General features: G+C 40.6%; 1 protein-coding gene across 1 annotated transcript; it reads right to left on the reverse strand.

Annotated features, from left to right (window-relative positions):
- Nucleotides 1–533: 533 nt before the first annotated feature.
- Nucleotides 534–5,011, reverse strand: EMB3126 (Ribosomal protein L1p/L10e family). Its single transcript, XM_021979037.2, has 7 exons — nucleotides 4,589–5,011; nucleotides 3,814–3,993; nucleotides 3,660–3,714; nucleotides 2,260–2,387; nucleotides 1,330–1,413; nucleotides 1,078–1,203; nucleotides 534–983 (listed from the first exon to the last, which is right to left on the reverse strand). The coding sequence occupies exons 1-7, from the start codon at nucleotides 4,946–4,948 to the stop codon at nucleotides 849–851; spliced, it is 1,068 nt and encodes a 355-aa protein (XP_021834729.1). The 5' UTR covers nucleotides 4,949–5,011; the 3' UTR covers nucleotides 534–848.
- Nucleotides 5,012–18,626: the final 13,615 nt, after the last annotated feature.

Genomic DNA, 18,626 nt, shown 5'->3' on the forward strand with positions numbered 1-18,626 from the left:
TAAAACAGGTAGAAATCCAAACAGTTTTACCGTTACTTGGTTAACAGAAAATTACCTTGTTTACTAATCTTGTTCTACTATGATATAATATAATTATTTATTGCAATTTGCAAAAATTAATAGTACAAGGACCATAGTTGCACTTGAATCTTGATCCACTATTAGAGGGGGTGATGTACACGTTAAACAAAAGAGTAAATTGGAGCACTAGTCCCTGAATTAAAATATTTTTTCCTCTATTTTTTTATTTAATAAAAGCGATATTTAGGGAGTGAAAAATCAAACCTAGGACCTTGAAGGCATAAGTAAAACCATTACAGTCTACAAACCCCTTCCCCTTAAATTAGATTCTTTAATTCAAAAGTGAACAAACTTTTTAAATTCTTTAATCCGTCAATGTCCTTAACATGCCCACACTAATCTCCTTTGTCAACAAATTAATATAAGGGGAAAACAGCACTGCGTAGCGGGCAAATTGGAGAACACCCCTTTCTTCCAACCATGAAGAATTTCCGCAGCCCAAGAACCGAGCGTACACGACAGTAAAATCTCCCTCATTAATTAAAAAAAATAAAAAATCAAAAGTGATGAGTTGATAATATTGATCACAAAATTAGTACATGGCCTTTCTCACTCTCACTCGGGTAGATGAGACTGTAATATGCTCTCTTTAAGGGACAGTCTCAACCAAGATACAACATCAAGGTCACCCTCTCTCCTCTCTCTCTCTCTCTTCATCCCCTTACTCTCCTACCATCTTTACTAACTACATTCGCAAAGTTTTGACAGTGGCACCTAAGAGGCTGAATGAACAATTTAAAGACAACATGTACAGGTGTTAGTATTCTTCAATTTGTTGGAAGCTTGAAATCGAGCATCTCCCTTATATTTAACCGAATCGAAGGACCCATTGATGAGCATATATGTGCACTTTTCCAGTAAACACCTTTCGCACCTGGTGGCTTATTTGTTTCTACCGATTTCTGTCAGGTAAAGCATAAGTAAAATTAAATTTCATAGCAAGTGGATGCAATTCCAACAGCAATGGATATTAGGAAATTAAGGAGAAGAACATACCACTGCGGCAAGCAAGTTTACGAGAAGGTCTTCTTCAGGAAAGTCAGCTTTTCCAAAACGTAAATGAACTATACCAGTTTTATCTGCTCTGTATTCAACTTTCCCCTGCTTGAATTCTGCTATGGCCTGAAACAGAGAATATGAGTAAGGTCATTTAATACAGTAGCTAGGAACCAGTTAAATGTTCAGGGTAAGAATGAATATCCACACAAGTGCAGAAAGAAAACTAAAACATTGAAATCCAAATCATACCTGAGGTATATTAGGTGTGACAGTACCAGCTTTCGGATTTGGCATGAGCCCTCGTGGTCCTAGAATCTTTCCTAGGCTAGCGACCTTTGACAAACATCAAAGACAATAAATGTAACTGAATACCATAAATTCCAGCCATTATCAAACACAGATACAGCATATACAAAACAGAAAGTAAAAAATTGTGAACTATATGCACTTTGGTTCAAGTTAGAACGATGTCCAAATAATATGATGTAAAATGTGAAAGTTAAGCATGTTTAAGACACCAAACTGGTAGAATCAATAAAAGCAGACCAAACCAGCTAGTCTAACAGAAGTCACCTTTTTCACTCCACAAGAACAAGTCACGAGGAAAAGAGGGCAGCACATATTGTTTTTCCTTTCTTACTTTTAATTATTTAGTTTTGTGGCATGAGTGTCTGATTATGAGACGTAATTTTGTGCAAATTTTTTATTCTTAATTTCACTTATGACAAAGGTGACTTGTGGCATCAAATACAAATTACCATTATGACAGGCATTGTATTATTGTCCTTAAATGCATAAGCAACAAGTGAGAGCATTGTATGCTACAAATGTACAAGGCATTGTGGGGGTGGGGTGGCGGGGGGCATCACAGGATTTTGCACAAAAATAAACATGGATACTGAATACAACCAAACAATATTCGTCAGCATTTCATCATGCACATCAGGATTTAGATTCAACTGACTAGTTTCTTTTTCTGCTGCAAAACTAGTCCTTATTTTTATCATAAACCCTAATTTTGTTGACCAAAAACCAAAAAAAGACGGTAGTATTTTAGCTTTTACCCGACGTCCAGATGCCTACTGTACTGTATAAAAATGAAAATGATTACCATACTTCATTGTCAAATAGACATTGTTATATATATATATTGATTAGACAAAATAATGAAGGCAACACCTTGGGCATCATATCTGGCGAAGCAATTAACTTGTCAAATTCCATGAATCCTTCTTTTATCTGTTGTATCAAATCATCTCCACCAACCAAATCTGCTCCAGCATTTTTTGCTTCATCAAACCTTTCACCTGTAGATATTAAAGAAGATAACCTGTGACATGAAATACTATGAAAACCAAAAACCTTTCGTGTTAAAATTATTGCAACTCACAGGAGCCCCGAGTGCACCTGCACACATGGATGCTTGTGATATAAAATGAGCTTGAGGGGTAGCAAAAAAGCTTAAGGAATAAGAATATTTTTGCACAATATGAAAGGAAAAATATGAGAACCCGAACATTTTAGACTTTTGGATAAGTATAAGGCATACATAATCTTGGTATCATTCAAAAACTACAGTACATGTCTATTGAGGTTAATCTATGCCAGCTAATAATGAAATACCTAAGGTGCAATTTTGTAGATATAACACATATTTTTCATGCCGGATTAAATCTACAGAAACCATATATCTGTATTTATATAAAATTAAATACAAACAAGCCAACGTGAAAAATCAACAAGCAACAGAACTGGTGCCAATTATAAGCTAAAGCAAGAAAGTGTAACATCTCCAACATCCTTAGTAACTACTTCCATTTTTTTTCTTAAAAGAGGTAAGAAAAATCTTACAATTCCTAAGAGTAAATTTTAACCTCTTTTGGACCAAATGACTAAGAGACTGTCATGTCATCAGGGATAAAAAAAATAATACGATAAATTGACTTGCAAGAAAAAATATTATGAATAGGCCTTACAAGAGAAATGATAATGCTCCAATCCAATTTGAATTTCGAAAAGGAGTGTGATACACTAGTTAGAAACCGACAGGTGTAGGAAATTCACCAAGATTAGTGGTAGAAAAAGTCTCATCAATCATTTCAAGACCAGATCATTGAAGAAATGAAAATAATATACCCCATCCAACTAATTCATTTGCATAAAGTCCCATTCACAGAAGATGAAAACCATTTAGAGATGCCTAGATTCAGCCAAGCAAGCATTTCTTCTGTTCTTTTCAACCAAGGTAAAACCGTAATGAGAATAAAACCCCACTCAGTAAAGGTGTTACTTGTTCTTGCCTTGTAGGCTTAATTGACAGAACAATTTACCTATAGAGAATTCAGATAGCAGTTTCAAGAATAATAGACCTGGCTAATACATGCTAACGCAGAAATTGTTTGCACAGTTATGCTCCTCTACTTTTCATTCTTTAGGTTGAAATTTCCAACTTGTATCCTCAGTAAGTTCAAATAAGTGATTTACATAACACATCACCTTAGCTCATGCTAAATGACAGATATATTTACTTTTTATCCATTAAGCACAACAGTACAAAGAGAAAAAGAGAGAGTAGCTACCTTGAGTAAGAACAGCCACTTTAACAGTCTGTCCAGTTCCCTTGGGCAGGTTTACCTAGGACAAGAATTCCATAACACATGAAAGAATATAATGTACTGCTAAGCAGTTGATAAGCCTAAACATATTTCTGACTAACAAGATCAGAAAACTCACAGTTGCCCTTAGCTGTTGGTCATTATATTTTGGGTCAATATTGAGGCGGAAATGAGCTTCAGCAGTTTCTACAAATTTTGTATTGGTCATTTCTTTCAGTAAAGCTATTGCTGGTTGCAGCTCATACTCTTTTTTGGTTTCCCTCAATTTCTGAATTTCCAAGAATCTTTTGGACCTTGTCTGACATTGTGAACAGAAGACAATTGAGCGTTTGAATCACTACTGACATCTTGGAAGAATGTAAGAACAGGACATTGCACGAATATAAATCAACTAAAACCAAATTACAAAAAATAACTTTAGGGGTTTCTTCAATCTTTAGAATTATACTAACAACAGAAAAACCATCAAACTTGAAGAATGTATGTATTATATTTGTAGAACCAGTGTCTTTTTCAAGACAATAACGTGACCTTACTTTACTCAATCAATCCTTCTAGAATCTGAAGAAGCATAACTTACAAAAAGTTAGTGACTATATTTCCTTAAAGAATTCAACGAAGGGTTTTTCTGACACAATTTTTGATAAGAAAGAAAAAACCCATTAATCCCATTTCTAGATTAATCGATATTCTTCAACAACAAAAAAAGGTAAAAGAACAATAAAAGAATCACTGGGCATATTTTGTTTCGATAAAAATGCAATAACTTCTGAAATTTAAATCCAAGAGCCTTAATGAAGACACACAAACGAGATAACCAAAAAAGAAAACAAATTTCGGCTCAAAAAATTGGGAAAACCAAGCTAGCAGAAGATAATGACGAAAAGACTTACTCTGTCCCTCTTTAAAAGCAATGCAGCCTTCCCTTTCTTGGGCTTTGGAACAGCAACAGTAACAGAACTATCGCCTTTTCCTTCTTCATCCTCATCCACATCCTCAGCCACCTCTGCCTCAGCAGTCAAAGCAGCCGCAGCGACAGGGTAAGGCTCAAACTTGGCTTCCTTTAACAAACTCAAATTGACCCACTTGCTTGGTCTTCTCTCTCTAGGCCTCAAAACCAGTGGGCAGAGACAAAAAGTTTTAAAGAGCGGCTTGGGCTTGAAGGAGACGAGCGAGGGAGTGAAGTCTTGTGGGTGCACAGAGGAGGAGGCGTACGTTAGCATGAGGGATGAGGGTGTGGTACTAGTAGCCATTGTTGGAGCTCTCTGTCTCTGCAAATGAAGCCTTTGGAAAATTGCTATCTATCCATATTAGTTCGAGATAAGAGGTGGCTTTGTTGTCTACTATTGGATGGTAGACCGTAGTTCCCATCTGCAATAGTAATTAAAACATGAATAAAATTGTTCCATTATTTTTTCAAAAAGTAATTTAACAAAATTGGTTTTCTTTTCTTATTGACCAAAGATTTCTAATTTTTTTCTAATTTTGCAGACATGGACTTAGCCAAAAATAAATATATAAACATTTGCCTTCCAATTTTTGGGGTTGAATTACTTGAGCCTTTTGTTTTTGCCTTGCATAGATTTTGTTCTTATCAGTTTGTTTTTGGCCTATCTATCTCACGTTTTCAATTTCTCATTAACAAAATGGTAATGTGAATAACAATGTGTGTACAGTCCCTTCCTCCTAGGTTAGGGTTTTAGTGCCGCCAGTCTCCAGTACAGGTTGGTTAGGGTTTCTAAGTGATTGCTTGTGGTTCACGGCTGCTTTCAACGGTGTCTGTTTCATCACACGTACAGTGTGGAATACGGCGGAACTATTGTTCAAGCGGGTTTTGGGTGTTGCCTTCGGCGTACAGAGGGAAGCACTTTTGTTCAAGCGGGGTTTGGGTGTTGCCTTCGGCTTACACAGGGAAGCATTGAGTGGATGATGGCGGCTGTTGATGAACTGGTATCAGGTCTCACCTCTTCCTTGGCAATTTCAGAATCTGAATCAGTGGAGGTTGTCGGGTTAGAGGATCTGGGAAACTTGAAGGCTGAACGGTTCTTGCTTGTTGGGAAATTGCTCACTTCAAAGGCGTTTCATAAGGAGGCTTTATTTGGCACGTTGAAGAGGATTTGGCATACCAGGGAGGAGTTCACTGCGGTGTCTCTGGACGACCCCAAGAGGTTCTTGTTCTCTTTCAAAACAGATTTCGATAGGAAGAAGGTGATGAGGGGCTCCCCTTGGACTTTTGATAGGGCGTTGTTGCTACTGGCGAGCACTGATGGTGAGGTGGATCCTATGTCCGTTTCGGTGGATTCGCAAAGTTTTTGGGTGCGTGTGCGCCGTATTCCGCCGATTTTTCTGACCCCAGCCATGGGAGAAAAACTAGGTAATTTTTTGGGTACGTTCTACATGGTGGATCGTGGCTTAAATGGAGACTGCTTGGGGAGCTTTCTACGTATAAGGGTGGGTTTGAAAATCAATGAGCCGCTAAAACGATGTGGCACACTGCGTTTGTCGGCAGATGAACTGGCAAAACAGTATGAAATCGAATATGAGCGGCTCCCGTATTTCTGTTTATATTGTGGGTGACTGGACCACGTGGGTGCTGCATGCAGTGTCAAGGCCTCAAGGGCTATTGAAGTTGAACAATACAGACGGTGGAAAACGATAATGAAGGATGTGTATAGTATCCGGGCAGAGAATCAGTTAACAGGCCAGCGGCTAGGTTTGTTTGATGACGAACCTCAAAAGGATGACACGGCTTCGATGCCGTCCAAGCGTACGGGGGTGGTTCGATCCTTCGACGAGGCCTTTGACGGGCAAGGAATGATGGAGATGGATAGTGGGATGGATTGCCCCTTGGCGCAAGTCTTTAAAAGGCGTCGAGTGCACAAGGAAAAGGAGGTCACGGTCTCCTCACAAGGGGCCGATGGTGATGTGGTTGGCCACAAGGAAGGTAGGGTGCATCTGAACCAAGGGGTCACTGAGGCTGCGAGGTCGGATATGGGTCCCCTGCGGCTGGATGAGGATATCTCACAGATTCTTCATACTGCTCCAAGGCGTTTGGACAAGGACAAAACAGTTTTGGGGGAAGATATCACTGCGGCTTCTGCTATCTTGGGGCCGCCAACCTCATTCTGCAAAGGTAGTATACGACGTGGCTTTCAGCGAGGCCGTGCCAGGCCTCGGGGGAGTCAGGTGATGACTGATAATACATCTGGTGCTAAGCGCACACCCGTGATGGGTCCCGGGGGTCGGGCCCATCACGAGCAATGACAATCTTATGCTGGAATGTTCGGGGTCTGGGCAACCCACGAACATTCCGAGCTCTGAGATTCCTTCTCAGAGATAAAAAGCCTCGTATCATCTTTTTGTCGGAGACCAAAAAGACGGTGCGCCAGATGGAGTGTGTGCAACGGCAGTTGGGTATGATGGGGTGCTTCAGTGTGGGAAGAGAAGGAAGGGCGGGGGGTTTAGCTTTGTTATGGCAACACGGAGTGGAAGTATCTATTATTTCTTCTTCTCCAGGGCATATTGACGCTATTTTAAAGGGTGTGGATATGGAGACTTTCCGCTTTACTGGGTTTTATGGTAATCCTGAAACGAGGTTACGACGGCACTCTTGGGATTTGCTACGACAAATTGCAGGGACTGTTCAAGGGCCATGGCTTGTAGGTGGGGATTTCAATGAAATACTTAAGGCTCATGAGTACTTGGGTCGCCGTTTCCGACCAATGTCACAAATGAGGGCCTTTCGGGAAGCTTTGGAGGAGTGGTTTGACAACTATTCGGTTTCAGGGGTATAAGTTTACATGGTCTAACCGGTGGCAAGGTGATGGGAATGTAAAGCTTCGGCTGGATAGAATGGTGGCTAATGGTGACTTTGTTAGGACCTTTCCTGAGGTCACAACGCATCATCTGAATTCTATGGTGTCTGACCATCTCCCTTTGTTGTCATATTTGAGACCAAGTACTTGGGCACGGACGCATAAGCGGTTTTCGTTCGAGGAAATGTGGACTACTGTTGAGGGTTGCCAAGATGTCATTACGCATGCTTGGGAGTCTGAGACTGGAACTGTCATAGAGAAATTGAAGGCATGTCAAGGGCCTCTCAAAATTTGGGCCTCAACCAAGTTTTCTTAAGCGAGGAGATCGAAACTTCTTTGGGTCAAATGCTTCCTACTAAGTCTCCAAGAGTGGATGGTATGTCGGCACTGTTTTATCAGAAGTATTGGGGGGTGGTAGGCAATGATGTGGTAGGGTACTGCCTTAATGTATTGAATGGGGGTGCCAGTGTGAAAGCAATTAATCACACACTTTTGACGCTCATTCCTAAGGTTGACAATCCGGTAAAAGTTGCGGAGTTTCGGCCGATTAGTTTGTGTACAGTAATCTATAAGATGATTTCCAAGACTATAGTTAACAGGTTGAAGCCTATTATGCCGCTTATCATCTCCGAGTTTCAGAGCGCGTTTGTCCCTACACGGCTGATTACGGACAACATTCTTGCTGCTTTTGAAAGCATCCATGCTATTAAACGGCGTGGTGGGAGTAAGCTGAAGAAAATGGTACTAAAGTTGGATATGTCTAAAGCTTATGACAGAGTGGAATGGACATTTATTGAGGCTATGCTTAAGCGTTTGGGCTTTACCGATAGGTGGGTGGAGCTAATCATGGATTGTATATCCACTGTTACATACTCTGTTCAAGTTCGGGGGGTGGCGTCGGGACTGATTGTGCCATCAAGGGGGCTGCGTCAGGGAGATCCTCTCTCTCCTTATCTGTTTTTAATTTGTGCGGAGGGACTGTCTGCTTTGCTTTCTAACGCACTCAGAATCAAGCGTATTAGCGGCATTTCCGTGGCTCAGGGAGCACCTACTATTTCTCATTTATTTTTTGCAGATGATAGCCTATTTTTTTGTAATGCCCATCTTGCTGATTGTGCTTATTTGCTTCAAATTCTCAGCATGTATGAGAGAGCATCTGGTCAGAAAATAAATTTTGATAAGTCTGCAGTTTGTTTTAGCCCCAACACTGATCCAGTGATGAAGCAACTGATTGCTGAAATGCTTGGAGTGCCGATTGTTACATGTCATGAACGCTACCTTGGGCTGCCCACCTTAGCTCAACGCAGCAAATCCCGGATGTTTAATCATGTGCGAGAACAAGTGTGGCGCAAGCTTAATACTTGGGATACGAAGTTGCTGTCAGCGGCGGGCAAGGAGGTCTTAATTAAGGCGGTTGGTCAGGCACTACCTACTTATACAATGGGAGTATTTCAGCTGCCAAAATCTTTGTGTCAGGAATTATCTGCTATGATTGCAAGGTACTGGTGGGGGAAGAGTGGTAGGAAAGGAATTCATTGGTTGGGTTGGAGAAAATTGTGTAAACCAAAATGGCTGGGAGGCCTTGGTTTCAGACACTTTGAAGCTTTTAATAAAGCCATGGTCGCAAAACAGGCTTGGCGAATTTTAGAGAACCCCACCTCTCTGGTGGCTAAGATGCTTAAAGCCCGATATTTTCCAGAGGATGATTTTATGCAGGCTAGTTTGGGGAGTTCGCCGTCACTGATATGGAGATCTATTCTGTGGGGACGTGAGGTTATTGAGGATGGCTTGCTTTGGAGGGTGGGCAATGGAGCTTCTATCCGTGTTCTCCAAGATAAGTGGATTCCAAAACCTTTTACGTTTAAACCATTGATGACTAGAGGGCTGGAGCAGACGTCTATGGTCTCTGACCTTCTAACGGCTTCTGGCTCTTGGAATTTGCCACTGTTAGAGCAACATTTTAGCTTGGAAGATCGGGATATCATTTCTGGCATCACTTTGGGATCAGTTTCACAGCTGGGTGACAGCAAATATTGGTTTTTCTCAAAGAACGGGAAATATTCCGTTAAAACTGGGTATCGTGTGGCGGTAAGGCAGTGCGATGAGGATTTTGGAGTGGGAGGATCGGATCAGAGTGCTCAAGAAGGCTTCTGGAAGCGAATTTGGAAGCTAGCTGTCCCCAACAAAATTAAGATGCTGCTGTGGCGGGCATGTACTGAAATTCTGCCAACTGCAGTCAATTTATTTAAGAAAAGGGTGCTTCCGTCTCATGTGTGCTCAAGGTGTGGGAACTATCCTGAAGATGCTTTCCACGCTTTGTGGTCGTGTAAAATGAGTCAAAAGCTATGGAAGTGTACCCATTTCATCCGGCGAATTAATATGGCGGGGGGCACCTTCGCTGATGCTTTTGAGGCTGTGGCTTCAATGCTGTCGAAAGCTGACTTAGAGCGCTTTGCTTGTTGTGCGTGGAGTGCGTGGAAACTACGTAATGATTCTTTGCATGGGAAACAGATTACACGGGTGGATAATATGGTGGAAAACACGATGGAAATGCTGGAAGTGTTTAAATCTTGTGAGGAGCGGTCCAAGCTCCCCCTCGTCTCTCCGCAGGCCCATTGGTTGAAACCACGGGTCAATACTCTTCTCCTTAACTGTGATGGGGCTGTGGGACGTGAGCAAGGTGATCGGGGTCTGGGGGGAGTTTGTCGTGACCACGCCGGAAACTTTATCTGTGGTTTCGCATCGTTTGGTCCACCTGGTTTGGATGTTTTGGGCACGGAGTTGGTGGCTGTCCGGGAAGGGTTATTGATGATAGGATACATGGGTTTTACTCGGTTTACCATTGGTCTTGATTCTCAAGAAGTTGTTTCTATGCTTAAAGATGGTTTGGATTGGTAGAGTAATATTGGTAATGTGGTGGAGGATGTTCGTCGGTTAATGGTTGATCGAGAGGTGGCTGGAGTGTTCTACCAACACCGGCAGGGTAATGGGGTGGCACATAGTCTAGCTCAGCATGGGTTGAGAGTGAGATCTCGCCTTTTTTGGAAAGACCGTGCTCCTCCATGGTTAAGCATTCTTTTAGATAAGGATATAGCTATGGTGTAATTCATTGTTTGTTTTTGAGATGCGGTGGTACTCTTTTTCCTTGACCAGATTTTCCCCCATTGGGGGTTTTGGATGGCAAGGTTTTAATGAGGCCACACTAACGCTCTCCGTTCATTTGTAAACGTTATCATTGGTTGGTGCTACGGTTGAATGAATCTTTCTATTTGATCAAAAAAAAAAAAAACAATGTGTGTAGTGTGCTACTTGTACAAGGGCTACTCGATAGCCTCCGTGTGCTTGGCTAACTGTGGTTGGGCTTCTTCCCGTTTCATGGTCAATTGGCGATAGTCTTATTTCAAATCAATATTCTGTCCGTGTAGCGCAATCGGTCGAGTTGAGTTTGTAAGTCGACCTCCTTAGTCCTCTCCTCATGGAGGATTCAGGATGAGGCGTGGCAAGCTGCGTGTCGAGGCTAGCATCACTCGGCATTGAGATTCTAGGAGGTAGGGTGTCAGGGAGGCGAAACTACCTAATGAGCGAGGAGTCCAGTGCGGTTAGTAGAGGAGTGGGAAGTCAAGCAATGTTTCCCACAAATGATGCTAAATTGTTGATGTCAAAAATTGGATACAACTTCTAAGAGCACCTCCACCCATGTAGGCTAAGGCAAGGCTAAGGCAAGGCAAGGGCTGCCACTATTCATGTGAATAGTGCCAGCCTTGCTTTAGTTGGTTCCACCCTTGGAAGGCTAGGGCAAGGGCAAGAAAAAAAAAAAGATTATGCAACAAAATATAAACAATTTAGAAAGTGAATAAAATTGTTATGTATTTATAGGGAAAATATCTATAATTTTTTGGTATTTAAAAAAAAAAAATTGAAATTCTTTTGGATTTTTTTGAATTTTTTTTACTCGCTGACGTCAGCGCCTTCGTGCTGCAGCCCAGGCAAGATCTGCCTGTAGGCTTGCCCAATTTGATGGGACCCACCATTTGCCCCGGCCATTTCTCTCCCGCTGGAGCTCTCTTGGGCTGCCTTGGGGGGCCTTTTGCCCAGTCTTGGCTCAAGGCTGGACATGCTCTAAGGGGATTGATTTTCGGATATCGTGCTTCAGGAATTCTTCGACAGTTGTTGATACCAAGGTCTAAAATATCGGTGGTATCGGAAATATCGGAAGTCCAAAAACACGGAAATATCGAAGGAAATATCGGGATATTATCGGTATCGGTAAAAATTGAATAAAAACCAAGGAAATTGTAAGAAAAAACTTGGAAATTTTTATTGAAACTTTGCAGGATGTTTATTTAGTCAATTATCTATTAGTTTATCACAAAAAATTGGAAGGAAATGCATTGCATGATGGATTTAACTGATTTAAGTTGATTATATAGCGAGCTGGCAAACACTGTAAGTGTAGAAAATATGTAGTAATTAATGAAAGAAGATTAAACACACCATAATCATTTATATATAATGAATTACTATAATATTTTACACTTTATACATTGCATGGTAAGATACATGAGTGACTTAGTACCACATAGAGTTCCTATGAGGTTCAAAATTTTCACTATCTTCATCATCTCTATGTGTAGAGTAAGTATATTTTGAAGAGTAGTCATCAAATGATAAATCCCCAAAATAGTTTTGCATGTAATTGTTAACATGCCACCCATATGGATCCGAGATTGGTTGACGTTGTCCATAAGCAAAATCATTTGAAGATTGAGTCTCAGATTCTTTCCATGAGTCGCTTGATTCCATCCCAACAGGAATGGGATATGAAGGGTAGGGAAATGGTTGGTTATGAGTATAACCATAATTACTACTTCCTACCCCAACAGAGTCCGAAGTTATAGATAACGAGTCATTTTCTTGATTTGACAAAGTCCCCTTGCCTCTTTCTCTACGAGTCATCTTCTTGACTTCACACAAACATAAGTGATATGGTGGTTAAGGTGTTGAATGAGTAAAATGGGAGGGGTTCAAATCCCTCTATGCGCAACAGGGGAGGCGTTTCAAAAAATTTCATGTATTTTTTGGGTTTCGTATCGGGATATTATCGGGATATTATCGATAATATCTCGATATATTGCCCAAATCATTCATAAAAATGTTGAAGTTATCTCCCCGATATTATCGAGATAATATTGGGATAATATTGATATTATGACGATAACACCATGGTTAGTTGCTAAAATATCGGCCCCCCAAAAATCAGATATTATCGGGATAATATCGGGAATAATATCGATATTTAAGACCTTGGTTGATATCCATAGGGACTACCAAAAAGAACCCAAGAAATAAAGGCCTAAATTACTTGAGTAGGTAATGAGACCCAAAACCAACATTTACCTTACCCATGTCTAAGGATGCCTAAGAAGGGTAATAGAGGCCGACCAAGCCCAGTTAAGGCCTACGCGGCCAAAAACCCGGCATATAAAACCCTGACGCCTCTCCTTAGAAGCCCACGTATAGGAATTGAAGCGCCTAGAAAAGCCCACGAAATTTTCCACTAACGCTTGCTTTCCCAAAAGAGAGAGACACACATTAAACCACCACCGATTGCCCATTTAGAAGATGCCATGACATCGGCGACTCCTCAATCCCACATCGAAAAAGGACAATAGAAAGGTCCAACTTTCCCTATATAAAAAGGAGTACTTTCTGCCTAAAAAATGGTAACATGAGTCTCCTCCATACTTGATTACAGTACTTTTGGATAACCTTCGTTGTGGGAAAAGATTGACTAAGGCATCGGAGGGTGGTTGGTGGACCCACCACCACTTCTTCAGTGACCTTTTCATGTTTTTCTTTCAGGAGGAGCAACCAACAATCATCCTTCTTGACCACTTCAAGAAGGGGCAAAAATATACAGAAGTGCAGCCTCAAAATCCAGTATGTCCTTAAGGAAGGGTTAACTCTGTTTGACTCACTCTGATTGGTTGAGCGATTTTTACACATTAACAACAATCATAGTGTTATATGCAAAAAGGGAAGATCGGTTAGACATTAGTACTGGTGTGATACCTGCTGAAGGCACTCTGATGCTTAAATCAGCTTAAATTTGGTATTTGAGACAATTTTAGGTGAGTAATGACTAGGGCAAAAATTGGTTACCGCATGTCTTTGAAATAGTGCTCTATTTTTTTATTATTTTTTAATAAACAAAAGGGTGTGTGATGTTTGCACATTTTTTCGATGTGAGACTCTTGTCAATCACTGTTGTGGCGACACATGTTCTGAAGTCGACGTGGTAATCTCATCGATTGTTGGAGGCATGTCTCTCTACTTATATCGTCGGCATGTAGACTGCTGAGTAGTTGGGGGACAACCACTCGTGTCTTGGTTGATTCGTGCTACAAATCAATGAGGGGCAAATTATCCCCTTCTGATTGGTATGTTCTTCTATCAGTTAGCTGAATAAAGGGTTTGTATGGTGACCCTTGTTGGGAGCCAGTCTTTCAACACAGTTGTTATGGTTAAACCTTCGACATGTGTGGTTTTCAGTACCCTACCCATTACCGAATGAGCTCGGTTGATTACGGTATAAACACATGTTCTCAAGCTCATAATCGGGCCCATGAACCATCGATTTGAAAGGAACGGCATCACGAGTAAAACTCATCACTTCTCCATAAGGTATGGGCTTTTTCAAGCATCCGAGATCGTTTAGTAGCCCAAAATCCGGTTTTAAAGTTTTTACAGTTTTTGGAAACTTTGTTATTCCTAGGTTTTCTAAGAGTATTTAAACATACTTTACCCGTGGTTAGAGTTATGTTTTGCTATTCTAGTTTATAAATAAACCTTAAGGTTTCCTCATGTTTTCCTGGTGGATTCCAGAGTTATATGTGAAAAGTAGTGCCAATTGATTCCACCCCAAAACCTTAGGGGCATTGATTAAAAGATTAAAAAATTATTTGCAAGTGAAAGAACCAAACTTTTCCAAACACCATTTTCTAGCATCCTTTCTTTGAGGAAATAATCTCACATCCTTCAACAAACACAACAAATTAGATACCTCCTCCAACTCGATCTCTCTAAGGTTTCTCCTAAATCAGAAGTCCTAACTGTAAGGAAAAAAGTCAGACGCTTGCAATGGACAAGCCATGGTGACTAGACAACCTGAATAATCTAGGAAGTCTATTGGTTGTTAAGATTAATTTTGAAAATTTTACCCGTCTGCACAACAAAACGTTTTTCTAACTTTGAAGACGCTTCTCCACTTTCTCAATCACAAGAGACCAGAATCCTCAAATTTACATTTGAAAACATTCCTCTAAATCACCCCATCCTACCCCAACCCACCCATTTCCTCCAAAATGTCCAAATTTTTTAAGTTCGCTTCCACTTCCTTTTTAGCTTCCAACTTCCCAAATTCTCTCATGCTCAAGTCTTTAGGCTTACCTTTTAAACCCTTCAGCCTCCTCATCAACCTAAATCCTTCCACCTCCCTCCACCAATCCTTAATAAGAGAATAAAATTTAGGGTGATGTAACCACATATTTTCAAACCTGAAGGGAGCAGGTCCCCATTTCACCACAGAAGTATTGTTCGGTTCATTTTTACACATGATTTTTCATGTTATTCACCCACTATTTTGAGTTAGTTCTTGACATTTTATAGCTTTTTACTTCCTTTTTGTGTTTTCTTAGATTTTACCTTGGTTGGAATGAAAATGAGCTAAAAGTGCATTATTGGTTATAAATTCTGTTTTTGTTCATTTTCGTAGGTCAACTTCTTGGCCTGGGATCAACATGCTCTGGTGCTCGGATGAGGTGAAGATCTTCATGAAACTTATTCCAATGGATGTTAACTACAACATATCCAAATTTGAGCTCCATTGGACAAGTATTGCCTATCCAACCAATCCAGCATGTTACCACAGCTCTGGAAATCCGGATTTGGCCAGCTTTTACCTCCTTTGTGTTATCTTGATTTTCTTGTTACCATAACTCTTGGTAACAAGAAGTTACCTTAGCTTTGAGATATTTTCTGAAGCAATTGGCATCTTATTGAGGACAAAGCTTCATCATGGCAAGGGGACAATGGGCTAAGGCTTTATCAAAGGTGGTAGTTTAATATTAAAAGGTAAAAGCTGGAAAGGAGGAGAGAGGGAAGAAAAGGAATTGCAATCTGAAGTTGGGGGAGGCTTTTCAACGTGGGAAAGGAATCCATTACAAAAATTACACAGAGGAGAGCAGATTTTGGAGAGCTTGGAGCTTGGAGAAAGCCAAGGTGCAGCCAAGCTAAGTGGAGAAGAAGACTTCCACCATTGAAGACTTCAAGCTTTCATCATTTCCAAATCTGTAAACTCTTTCTAGTTATATTTCGAATTTGTGTTTGAAATGATTATGAGGAACTAAACTCCATAGCTAGGGCTTAGGTTGAAGCCCTAAACATGATTACCTTATTGTTTTGATACTTGAATGTATGAATTTCTAGATATTGTTGATGAATTCCAATTCACCAAATTAATCTATCCTTGATGTGTGTTTTTCCTTGGTTGGCCATCTTTGAAAGCATGCTTCTTGAGATTGTTGGGATTATGTGTATCTTCATGTTATCCTAAGCAATAAATGGATGAAGTAAGAATCATCCATGTGAATTGGTTTCTTGAATACCTAATGTAAACACCATGCTATTAGGGTTCTTGTGATGTTCATATTCTCTTTGAACTTAATGGGTTTTTCTTGTAATTGAATCAAAGTACTAAGCACACCTAGATTCGATTATAGGAAAGGCACAAGTATTGTAGCACTCGTACTGCACTTTACGTACATTAGAGAGAATCAATGCGTCTTGAGCCACTCGTACTGGTCTTGATTGCGAACATCTTCATCAACACGTTTAGAGTTCATCACTTGAGTATTCATGAACATTGGTAGAATTGTTTAGGGTGGATTCCGAAACCCTAGTGTTTGTTACAATTTGTTTCCACTCTTGATAATTCATCTCTGCCATTCTCATTAATTTTCAAAGTCCATTTACTTTCATGCAATAGAAATAGGTCACTTCAAACAAATCAAAACCCCCCCCCCCCCCAAATGTGTGTGTGAGTTGCGTGTTCGACACGTTTTGTGTCTTTGTTACTGTTTTTATTTGTTTCCGTAATTGTTTTGGACTTTTGGTCCGCGCTGTGTTCTTCCATTTTCTGTGCTGAATCCAACCATATAAAGAACGTGAATTTTGGACGTATGGTTGGAAAGTTATAGGCAAAACACTGGACAGAGGTCGAAACGGAAAAAACAGAGAAAACGACTCTGCCCAAGAACGACCGGTCGCTAGTGTCTCACGACCGGTCGCTCAGCACATAATTTTGAAGTTTCGACTCTGTACTAAAACGACCGGTCGCTTTTACCTAACGACCGGTCGCCAGACCAAAAACGACCGGTCGCTCTCACCTCACGACCGGTCGCTGGTCACTGTTCACAGCACATTTCCTTTTTTGTTTGTTTGTTTTGTTTGTTTCTTTTACATTTCTTTACTTTCTTTTTAGTTTCAAATTTGCATTTGTGCATTGTGGTGTGTTAGTTAAGTGTTCTCTTTGTACTCGAATTAGAACTTATAGGCAACCGACAAGTTCTTCGTGGGATCGACCCCGTACTTACATAATCTATACTTCGATAGATTCGTGCACTTGCGGGTATTTTTAATTGGTTGTTTGCACATTAAATTGTGTCCTTTTAGGAATGCAACAAGTATCCAACATTATAGGGTAGTGATCATAAGCCGTTCTCACTAACGCCAATTGTCTGACATGAGGGAACAACTCCTCCCAACCAGAGGAAAAGAGAAATCTATACAATCTACAGGAAACAACCGCAACAATTAAATTAGACCAAGTGAAAATAGCGTTTCGGAGCAGTGGGTTTGATAAATTTAAGTCTTAGATAAACTCATTGGGAATTTTCATGCTTCTAGTCCTCGTTGCCTAATTTGATCTCTCAGTAATAAATCTTACGACATTGAGATCACCTCTAAGACACCAGTAATCACCACAAAGCCCAAATCGTCCAGCCAATTCCTCCAAGAAACCATTTTTTCTCTATCTCTACAAGGACCGTAAACCCCAGAAAGCCACCAGTTTGATCCATTCACTCCTTTTATTTTGTTTTCGTTGTTGTTTTGTGGTATGGCTTTCTTAGCCACTGTTTGTTCGTTGTGTTTCTTATTAATAAAATGGTATAAAAAGAAAAAGTAACAACATGGTACACTATTTGCTGACTCCTTTTGGAGGTGCAATTGTTCCTTGATTTGGTCATGAGGCGTGGGAGGAAGCAAGGGCACACTTTTTGCTTGAGTTCTAGTAGAAGTATCTAGCATTCTTAGGAGGTATGGTTTAGTCAATCAATTGTTTTAGGCTATTGTTTAGCCCATCAATTGTCATGCTGGGTCATTTGGCATCAGAGCATGTATGGTTGGTCCGATGAACAACCCAAATAGAGATGATAGGACCCATGGCACAAGGGAAGTTGTTACTCGTGCCGAGTTTAAGACCTTCTCTGCAGTAGTGGAGGAGGTTTGGCATTTATTGTTGGGCATGGGAAACTAAAACCCCTCACGACCTAATGGACGTGCCCGCGTACAACGCCCTATTGTTGAGTGACGTACTCTCCTTGAGAGTGATGACGAGTTTGAAGAAGAACTCCAGGAACAGCCCCTGATAATTGTAACCAATAAATGGACGAATTTCATATTAAGGCTGATATTTCGTACTTTAATGGCCACCTACAGATTGAAGACTTTCTTGACTGGTTGGTAGAGGTGGAGCGTTTCTTCGAGATTATGGAGGTTCCAAAGACGAAGATGGTGAAGATGGTTGCCTTTCGTCTAAAGGTTAGTGCGGCAGTATAGTGGGACCAGCTTCAAAAATCACGGCAGCGGCAAGGTAAGCAAGTAATGAGGATGATGGGGAGTCTGACCGTTTCTGAATATACAAAGGAATTTTTGTGTTGAGCCTAATAATTTGGAGGAAACAAATGGTCAGATGGTTGGTAGGTACATCACTGGATTGAGAAGTTCTTTGTAGAAGAAAATTGGGCTTAAGACTTTGTGAATAGTTCATGAGGCA

Source organism: Prunus avium, chromosome 2, assembly GCF_965620075.1.
Source record: "Prunus avium chromosome 2, drPruAviu1.hap1.1, whole genome shotgun sequence".
Lineage (NCBI taxonomy): Eukaryota > Viridiplantae > Streptophyta > Magnoliopsida > Rosales > Rosaceae > Prunus > Prunus avium.

What these genes read in the sequence shown, in the direction of transcription:
- EMB3126 (XM_021979037.2), bottom strand. Translation starts at nt 4,948, where the DNA reads ATGGCTACTAGTACCACACCCTCATCCCTCATGCTAACGTACGCCTCC. An exon ending in ACCAACAGCTAAGGGCAACT is followed by an intron (nt 3,715 to 3,813) that starts GTGAGTTTTCTG and finishes TTCTTGTCCTAG; the next exon opens with GTAAACCTGCCCAAGGGAAC. An exon ending in AGTGGCTGTTCTTACTCAAG is followed by an intron (nt 2,388 to 3,659) that starts GTAGCTACTCTC and finishes TAATATCTACAG; the next exon opens with GTGAAAGGTTTGATGAAGCA.